General features: G+C 39.6%; 1 protein-coding gene across 6 annotated transcripts in view; it reads left to right on the top strand.

The window, feature by feature from the left end:
• LOC128702321 (uncharacterized) overlaps positions 1 to 10,353 on the top strand; it is a 47,075-nt gene extending 36,722 nt beyond the window's left edge. For 3 of the 6 annotated variants that reach the window (XR_011394222.1, XR_011394220.1, XR_011394219.1), the window contains 2 exons: positions 8,087 to 8,297; positions 9,562 to 10,353. Coding sequence is in view for 2 of the 6 variants with exons in the window: in XM_070102059.1 (XP_069958160.1) it covers positions 8,087 to 8,143 (57 nt within the window). In the remaining 4 variants the exon portion in view is untranslated. Of the gene's footprint in view, positions 1 to 5,220; positions 5,516 to 8,086; positions 8,691 to 9,561 lie in introns of those variants that run through there. The other 3 variants (XR_011394221.1, XM_070102060.1, XM_070102059.1) reach the window with 2 other exon arrangements.

Here is a 10,353-nt window from a genome sequence, read left to right on the forward strand (position 1 = left end):
ATACTCAACTATTATATACCTCTGTACAACCATGCAATTTGTCAAAATAAAAAATCTAAATCTAAAAAGAGCTTATCAGGTCATCTTTCGCTCTAAAACTTGAACGTTGTCCTCACGAACACCTCTGCTGGTCGATCAGACCAACAACCTGGAGACCTGGTCAGGGACCTGACCTCGGGGGCGGTGATCCCCGGAATTGACGTAAGGTAAACCTGTGTCCTTTGCAAGGAGAGGGGTAGGACTTCCGGCCAGGAAATACTCCTTGAAGGGTATGAATCAGAGGCAACATAAACTAATAGCCTTCAAAATAACTGCTATTGCAAGTCAGTGGTATAGCAAGTTGGTGGTATTGTAAGTTAGTGGTATCGTAAGTCAGCAGCAGTGTTGGTTTCAGGAATGGTATTATTCCATTGGGATGTTGAAAAAAGTTGTATTTTCAGACAATAAGAGTATTAGAATACTCCAATGTTGGCGTATACATGTTGGTTTATGCATCGCATACACCAACATGTCCATGTGATACATCTGGTCAAGCACGTAAAGAAATTAGAGAAAGTGTAAAGGTTTGTAACAAGACTAGTCCCAGAGCTAAGGGAAATGTCCTACGAAGAAAGGTTAAGGGAAATCGCCCTGATGACACTGGAGGACAGGAGGGTTAAGGGAGACATGATAACGACATATAAAATGCTCCAAGGAATTAACAAGGTGGAGAAAGACAGGATGTCCCAGAGATGGGACAAAGAAACAAGGGGTCACAAATGGAAGCTGAAGACTCAGATGAGTCAAAGGGATGTTAGGAAGTATTTCTTCAGCCTTAGAGTAGTCAGCCTATATGTGGTTGAAGGGGGTTGAACCACAGCTGTGTGATACCTTTGATTAGTTTGTCTTTATACTCCTGCAGCCCAGCCCTGGTCCAGGCTCATCTGGTGCTAGTTTGGTCAACAAGGCTGTTGCTAATAGTAGCCCATTGGCCCACATATCCATCACAGCCTGGTTGATCTCGTACTTGGTGAAGATACTTGTCCAGTTTCCTCTTGAAGACTCTGATATTTTGTGATAAGTTGAATAATCTGGGGCCATGGATGCTGATATAGTGTTCTCTTATTGTGTTCACTGTGCCCCTGCTTTTCATTGGGTTTATTTTGTACTTCGTTCAATGTTTCTCACTCTAGTATGTTGTTATAGCCCTAATTTTGTGTGAAATTGCCCCAGGATCGCATTTATCAAGTGCCTTTTTCAAAATCCGTGTGCAGGCATACATTGCTAATATGGCGTGTTAGGTTTCAGAACACAAACATAAAGCAAATATCACCTTAAAGTTAATTACAGCCATTTTTTCACTTGCCAGTGCATATAAAAGCCTAAAAGCATGTTTATACCATCATTTATTAAGTGTGCAATAGCAGTAGGTCTAAAAAACTATGCAAAAGTAAAAAAAAAAAAAAAAAAAAAAAAAAAAAAAAAAAAAAAAAAAAAAAAAAATAATGGTGCTGGTCACCTAATGTGCACGTCATTGCCAAAAGTGAACATGAATATAATTAAAGAGTGAAGTGCTCGGAAGTGAAGCACCATGTTAGTGAGGTATGCCTGTATATCACATTTGCATTTGTGTTGTCTTCCAGTGCCTCCGCAATTTTGTCATAGTGGTTCAACAGTTGCAGCAAGTATGATCTTCCAGTTCTAAAACTATATTGGTTTGGGCTCTGCAGCTTATTCTGTTCCATAAAGCTTGAAATTTGACATCTCTCTTTTAAAGATTTTTATGATGTGGAAAGTTAGGGCTACTGGTTTGTAATTTTTAGTTAGCACTCTACTACCTCCCTTATTCAAAGTAACTATGTCTGCACTGTTCAGAGTCTCTGGTATTTCACCTAGATCTAGGATCTTTTTCCAAAGAATATTGAGGAGGTATGCTACCACTACTTTGTACTTTTTTTTTTTTATAAATAAGCAATTCCATGAATCTGGTCCAAGTGCCGAGTGAGCAGGCATGTTTCCTATTTCTTTTTTATATTCTGTGGGACTATTACTGATGTCAGTTAGTTGGTCTGCATGACCTTCATGTGGACTGAAAAAAAAATTGCATCCTCCTCCCTGCTTTTATTTAGTGGGTTCCTGAATATTGATTCATTATATATAAATCTATAGGGGAAGGAAAGAGGGGTAGGGGTCGTCCTCGAAAGGGTTGGAAAGAGGAGGTAAAGGAGGTTTTGTGGGTGAGGGGCTTGGACTTCCAGCAAGCGTGCATGAGCGTGTTAGATAGGAGTGAATGGAGACGAATGGTACTTGGGACCTGACGATCTGTTGGAGTGTGAGCAGGGTAATATTTAGTGAAGGGATTCAGGGAAACCGGTTATTTTCATATAGTCGGACTTGAGTCCTGGAAATGGGAAGTACAATGCCTGCACTTTAAAGGAGGGGTTTGGGATATTGGCAGTTTGGAGGGATATGTTGTGTATCTCTATAAGTATATGCTTCTAAACTGTTATATTCTGAGCACCTCTGCAAAAGCAGTGATAATGTGTGAGTGTGGTGAAAGTGTTGAATGATGATGAAAGTATTTTCTTTTTGGGGATTTTCTTTCTTTTTTTGGGTCACCCTGCCTCGGTGGGAGACGACCGACTTGTTGAAAAAAAAAAAAAAATTGGTCTTTTAGAGTTCCACTCATTTCTTGTGTGAGTATATGCATTTTTTCAAGTGTGCATGAGTGCATGCATACATGCACATTTCAACCATTGTGAATAATAGTAGAATTCCAAGCACTCAGGATCACTGGGCCACATTCACAAAGAATAATAAAAACAATGAAGTATAGAAAGTCTTATATAGTAGATTTGCACCAAATTCAACTGTTCTTCACACATGCTCGGAGGGATAGCACCTCTCTCTCATGGAGCATGGACCAGTAGGCCTACTGCAGTGCTCATTCCTTTCATTCTCAACCCAGTACTGTGTCAGGTAATGGTGAACTGATTTGTTAATTTAGCTTCAAATTTTCACAAATTTTATTTATGAAAGAATCTACTTTATAAAAATCTAGATATACATTTAACCACTGATTTGCAATCTCTTACATGAATAAACAGTATGGGAAGGCCCCACATAAACAGCACACTTTTTTTTTTTTTTTTGCTGTTCAACATTTTCAATGGCTTTCAGTTGCATCATTGTTCATTATGTTTGGTGCTTTTACCACTTCTCTGCCATTTTCATATAACAGATGTGTAAGAGAAGGGCGACTGGCACAATACAGCATCTCGCTTAGCGATGTACTCGTTTACTGACAACTCGGACTTACGTCGGGCTCTCTGACCAGTATGCATACCTAAATAATGTATATTAGAGCTGATTTCCTCTATTTAAAACATTTAAAAATATACTAAAAATGTTATAAATGGTGCAAGGGTGACATTAAAACAATATCAAATTGGTTAACATAAACCCACTACCATTATAGTATGCTGCTTGTTTAGCGGCGAATTTGTTTACCAACGTGGTATTAGGAACGGAACTCCGTCGTTAAGTGAGGAGATGCTGTACAGTGGACCCCCGGTTAACGATATTTTTTCACTCCAGAAGTATGTTCAGGTGCCAGTACTGACCGAATTTGTTCCCATAAGGAATATTGTGAAGTAGATTAGTCCATTTCAGACCCCCAAACATACACGTACAAACGCACTTACATAAATACACTTACATAATTGGTCGCATTCGGAGGTGATCGTTATGCGGGGGTCCACTGTATTTTAAGAAAGGTATTGTATGTAATGTGTATATATTTACATTATCTTTTTTTTAATGCCTAGCTGTACTGAGCACTTAATATACAATAGTGTAAACATGTTATCAGGCATTTTAGATGCATTTGATGAGGAAAAAACTGTCCTTTTCCACCCGCTGACGATTTTTGCTAACCGTACAGGGTTATGAATCTAGGAACCATGCAATCGGGGCTGCCTGTATTAGATTCTTGCCCATTTCTAATGCTTTATTTGTGGTTTTGAATCTTAATTCAAGAGTTTCCAGGTTTCCCTAAACCAAATATTTCACGTTTTGCACGTGGACTCCTATAGACACAATCATCAGCATTGGAAAATTTTTAATCACATGTTTGTTTATGATATCAAGATTTTTAAGTACAACATTGATGTAAAGTTTTTTTAATAAAGGAGAAATTTCTTGGTTCAGTTTGGTTCCTTGTTTTCTGAGGATTGAATAATGTGTTTCTAATAATGTTTAAAAATTTGTCAATAAGGCATTTTGGTTAGTTTTGATAATAGGACATTTCAGGCACCTTTAGTATTTCCTCATTTATGAATCCTGGGCTATAAATATGCAGAGCTTTCAAGAATATTATGAAGAACACTTAATATTTATGATGTGATGAAGATGAGGTAGAAGGGAGGCAGATGACAAACAATGAGATAGAAGGGTCTGAGGATAACTGGTTAACACTATTGTTCAATAGTTATGTGAACAATTCTGTTCTGGAGGCAGTGGAGATGTCATGTCTGAGGGCAATGTGTGGTGTGAATGTAGTGCAGAGAATTCATAGTTTGGAAATTAGAAGGTGTGGGATTACCAAAACTGTTATCCAGAGGGCTGAGGAGCGGTTGTTAAGGTGGTTCGGATATGTAGAGAGAATGAAACAAAACAGAATGACTTCAAGAGTGTATAAATCTGTAATGGAGGGAAGGCGGGGTAGGGGTTGGCCTAGGAAGGGTTGGAGGGAAGGGGTAAAGGAGATTTTGTGTGCGAGGGGCTTGGACTTCCAGCAAGCATGCCTGGGCGTATTTGATAGGAGTGAATGGAGACAAGTGGTTTTAATACTTGACGTGCTCTTAGAGTGTGAGCAAAGTAACATTTATGAAAGGATTCAGAGAAACTGGCAGGCCAGACTTGAGTCCTGGAGATGGGAAGTACAGTGCCTGCACTCTGAAGGAGGGGTGTTAATGTTGCAGTTTTATAACTAGTGTAAAGCACCCCTCTGGCAAGATAGTGATGGAGTGAATGATGAAAGTTTTTCTTTTTTGGGCCACCCTGCCTTGATGGGAATTGGCCGATGTGTTAATTAAAGAAAAAAAAAATCTGTGCTGTTAGCAAATTTGCAAAAAATTTTCCCTAAAAAAGGATCCTGACATATCTAGAAGCATGTGATGCTTCCTCTTTGTCAGCTATATAATGTACTGCAGAGTAAAACAGACCAGAAACTCATTACAGAATGCCTGAGCACTCCAGTACAACCATCATTGAATGACAGGTCTGCATGAACATCAACCCAACAACCATAGCAATCCACCTCAGTCCAAGATCTACCATGATCATCCTCAGCCAAGTAGTGCCACATCAACTCTTTCTCAACACTTTTCAAGATCAAAATGCACCAACAGTCAGAATTTAGGCAAGAAAAATTAATTTATATAACTTTTTTAGCTACATGTATTTTAATAATGTGCACCTCAAGGCATCCAACTACAATTATTTTGTTTTATAATCAAAAGAATTAAAAGAGAAACTTTTGTAGCTTATAAAAAAAATATTAATAACATAACCCTATTTTTCTTATATGTTCTTCAGTTCACTTAACACAATTTCTTGTAACATGCCATTTTCAGGAACATAATTGTTTAGTTAGTCAAGGATCAACTGCTACTTAAAAAGAAAAAGAATTTGTAGATCTGTGTATGAGGAAATCAAGAAATGGGATCTTATAATCCACCTCATTTTCTAACCTGAACTAGATTGGTGCTTGAAAGTTGTTTAAACTATCTTGAAGTTGTAGCTAATGAAGTTGAAGGGAAGTTATGATCAATATGTCATCAAAATAACATTGAGAATAATGTTAATGCATTCCATTGCTATGTATTTCCACGAAGACATTGGTTAGCACAGCCCATGACCATGTTATATGTTTGTGGCAAATACCTTCATATGCAGACTACTGTTACCTTTGATGAGTTTCGAGAGTTTTTCTACTCCATGAATCTGGCCATGGGCCAGGCTCATCTGGTGCTGGCCTGGTCAATCAGGCTGTTGCTGCTGGAGGCACACTGCCCCACATATCCATCATAAACTGGATGATCTGGCACCTGGTTGAAGCGTTTACACAAATCAATTAAATGAAATTCCGGTGCTATAAGAATAACTCAAAGATGCCAATGATTTTCATGAGTGTATGTATGGACTGTTCCAGTGATACTTGGATGAATACAGTAAGGACATCAAGGCTTGGAAAAGAATATGTTCAAGCAATGCAAATTAGAATTCACTCAAAAGACAAATAATAAACTTTTGGATTAATAGGAAGGAGCAAATGGTGATTGTGGTGGAGAGATGAGATTGTTGTGCTGCCATTGGAACAATAATGAACAATTCTGTAGCCAGCAAACTCTGTTTCTGAATCGACTGACCCAGCAGATTTTACCTTATATTTCCAAACTCCATTAAACTTAGGTCTGCTAAATCAAGTGTTTAAAGTATATCAATGTGGTATGCAAAGAGTACATTACATGTATTCAGCATATGTACACACACTCATATAGGCTGTCTCACAACCAGCGACCCAGGTACTAAGGGTTTAACAATTCAGGGGGTGTCCCATCGTTAAATTAGTACCTTGATTTGGCCAATCATATTGTGGGTCTGACAATTGTGAAGGTGATGTGGTAGCACTTACGATTTACTCTTGCCAGATTCATCCAGCTGCTGGTTGAACATGGTTATCCCCTCTGTCTTTAGGCTGTTGCCTTGCCTCTTTACCATGTTGTACACTTATATTTCAGTCTCTTGTATATAGTGTACATAGCTGTAAATATCTAGTCATACATCGCGAAGGAAAATATTAAAAGACTACTGCAGTGTTTATTTCACTCCTAGCTCCCATTACGGCCAGGTTAACAGGCCTTGATTACCTGAAACCACAATATGGGAAGCCTGTCCAGGAGCTGGAGCTTATTGCCAAAACTGAAGCAGGAGCTAATCTTTGTATCATTTAGATAGCCTGCTATCTGGCATTGCATCAGCTTTGCCAACACTTCCGATTATTGCGTGTTAACTTTGCATTCGCTTTGCTATTGTGTGTGAGTATTCTGCAGTCGGCTTTGCTATTAGGTGTCAGCCTTGCTATTGTGTGTGAGGATTCTGCAGTTGTACTGTGCATAGCTGCTTGAGCTGTATTGCGAACAGTGTGTTATGTTGGGGCTAATGCCACCTATATGAGTCAAACAATTGGCGTCTGAGTTCACTTTACTAAACCTGCCCAAACTTTCTCTACAGCGTTATTGGCGAATTGCTCATTCTGTTGGTATTGACTATCAAAACACACTGCTGTGCAGCTTCGTGACATTCATACAAAGTTGAAAGCTGAGGCAGCCATGGCACACAGGATTGATGTTTCTCCCTCTACAGGAGTGGTTAGTCATAGAGCTCCGCTTAGAGTCTTGCAGAATAATGGGAGAGACGCAACACCTGAGTACTCAAACCAGAAGTCTCGTGAAACAACAGGTGTCTCAGGGTTGTCCAAAGGTGGATCCGCTTCATTGGCGCTTGAGTTAGTAAAAATCAATCTTGAACAGTGAGCATATGCTAAGGAGGAGTTTGTTAGATGGAGAGGAGGCAATTTACACAAGCTGTAAGTGACTTTAGTTTGCAAAAGGCAGTACAGCTAGTCCCTCGTTGTGTTGAAACCGAATCTGAAAAGTTTTTCAAGGCATTTGAGAACCAGGCTCGAGCTTTAAGGTGGCCTGAAGTGCATTGGTGCATACAGCATTGGTAAGAGACGGGAGTTTTGAGTGGTAAAAATTACAGTTCTTGGGGCTTATCAGTGTATTCCTGCCAAGTACAGGGAGGAGTTCAAACTAGGCAGACGACAGTTGGGTCAGTCTCATGTCGACTTTGTAAGACAGCCTTATACCAAGTGGTATAAGGCCAGTCGTGTCACTAACTTTGGGGATCTGGTACAATTAATCTTGGTGGATAAACTGCTGGAATCTGTTGAACCAGAGGTCTGCAACTTCCTTCAAGATTCGTTGACACTTTTGTAACTAACCCCTCCTTGTCTGAGCAGTCTTATCTTTCTCCTCAACAGCCTGACATGAGCAGAGATCATCAAAGAGTTCCTGATTGGAAGGCAGTGCCAGGATGAAGGTGAATGACGATGTCAGCCAACTAAGTCACCTGGTGTGCCAAGTTACTCAACTTATGCTCAACCTGGTGAGCATCATTATACCACTCAATATGGTGAGCCCCGACATCAATATCCAGAGTGGCATAAGCCACATCATCAGCAGGGAACCAAGGTAACATGTTTTCTTTGCCATAAAGCCAGCCATTTGAGACCAAATTTTCCACTTAAACCCCAACCAGTAGGGAGAATTACTAATATTCCTATAGAAATGACCCAGAAAGAGTTAGTGCAGGATGGCCCCATATTACAGCACTTGTCAAATCTCCCTTCAGGAGAAATCAAAGAAAACTGAAGTATGAACATTTAGAGATACTGGGGCATATTGCTCTATAATACGAGAGGGAGTACTTCTCCTCTCAGAACAAACTTCATTATCCTCCTCAGTTCTTTTAAAAGCATTTGGAGGAGCAGTATTCTCTGTCCCTTTACATAAAATATGTGTGCAGAGTAAATATTACACTGGATATTTGATGGTAGGTGTTTCTGACGGATTTCCTATGAAAGATGCCATGTTATTACTTGGTAATAACATTAATTCCACTAGTGTACATAACCTATAATGACTAATTTTTCTCCAATATTGGCCATAACTTGGGCAAAATCCCAGGAGGTATCTGATGAGAGTGCTAACCCATCCTTGCGTGACTGATCTTGGAGTAGCCAATTTGTTTTACGAGGAAAACTGGCCAGGGCTTTGTAAATTTAGTGAACAGACCCAGATCAAGCCTTCGTATTCCAGGGTTGCCTGAGGGACTATTCTTTCAGGAAGAACAGCAAAAAGACCCTTCATTAAACTTTGCTTTTCAGGCAGGAATGGGTAAATCCTCCTCAGATCACCCAGTCAAATATGAAATTAAAAAGGACTTCTTAATCTTCACTGAGACTGCTAAGGAGGTAGAGGGAAGGCAAAAGACAGATTTGTAGTTCATAAAAAAAATTAGATCACAAATACTAAATATAGCTCGTAACTCTTCGTTACGAGCTATATTTAGGAATTACTAAAACTATGTGTAGAATACTAAAAGAATTCATTTGGCCAAAGTTAAGGCAGGATGTGAAGAATCATATCCACTGTTGAAGAGAATGTCAACAAAAGTCTGGAAACCATTATTTATTTACTATTATGGATAAAGTAATTAGATATCCAGAGGCAATCCCAGTGTGCAGTATCAATACTAAAGCAGTCCTTAAGGCCTTAACTAGGTTTATTTCCTGCTTCGGCATTCCTAAGTCTATTCAGAGTGACCAAAGCTTTTAGGGAAGCATTAACTAGGTTAGGAATAATTCACAACTTATCAACTGCCTATCCTCAGTCCCAAGATTCCATCAGACATTAAAAACCATGATGAGAACGTTTTGCATGCATTTTCCTACAGACTGAGATGAATCACTTTCCCTGTTGCTGTTTGCAATGAGAGAAACTGTGCAGGAGTCCAGAGGGTACAGTCAGTTTAAGCTGATCTTTGGGAACAATGTACGAGGTCCTCTTCGGGTGCTCAAGGAAGGATGGATGGGAGAGGATGCCTGCTTCACACTCCACAACCCTTTTTCTAGGTTACAGGTGGCACATCAGTTAGCCAAGGCTAACTTAAAGCAGCTCAAAATATGATAAAACAGAGGTATGACAGAAACTCAGTTTTGCTCCTTCCATCCAGAAGACAAGGTGTTGGTACAGGAACTTATACCTGGCCATACCTTAAAAGCTAGATTTACAGGACCCATGCAGATTATAAGTAAATTATCTGGTAGCTTCCCTTGACAAGACCTCCAAGAGTAAAACATAGTACATTAATCAGATTAAAGCATTTAATACTTCAGATAAAGTCCCAGTAATGAGGCTGTCCTCTGACTCTTTGCACCCTATACCCGACATTCAAGTAAAGCTTCCCAATTCTGTCGTCCTCAAGGACCCTAGCCCTTTAATGGTGGGGCTGTCTGAAAATCCAGTAACAAGTTTAACTGTGCTCCTACAATCTTACCTTGATATCTTTTCGGATGTGCCGACAAAATGTACGCTAGGATATGATGTAGATGTTGGAAACTCTAAACATATTAAACTCTCTCTCTCTACAGATCTAACTCGGAAAAACAAGAGGCTGCTTCAACAGGAAGTAGAATATCTGTTAGAGCATGGGTTAGTGGAGGAATCATCTAGTCCGTGGGGCTTC

Source organism: Cherax quadricarinatus, chromosome 80 (assembly GCF_038502225.1).
Source record: "Cherax quadricarinatus isolate ZL_2023a chromosome 80, ASM3850222v1, whole genome shotgun sequence".
Taxonomy (NCBI): domain Eukaryota; kingdom Metazoa; phylum Arthropoda; class Malacostraca; order Decapoda; family Parastacidae; genus Cherax; species Cherax quadricarinatus.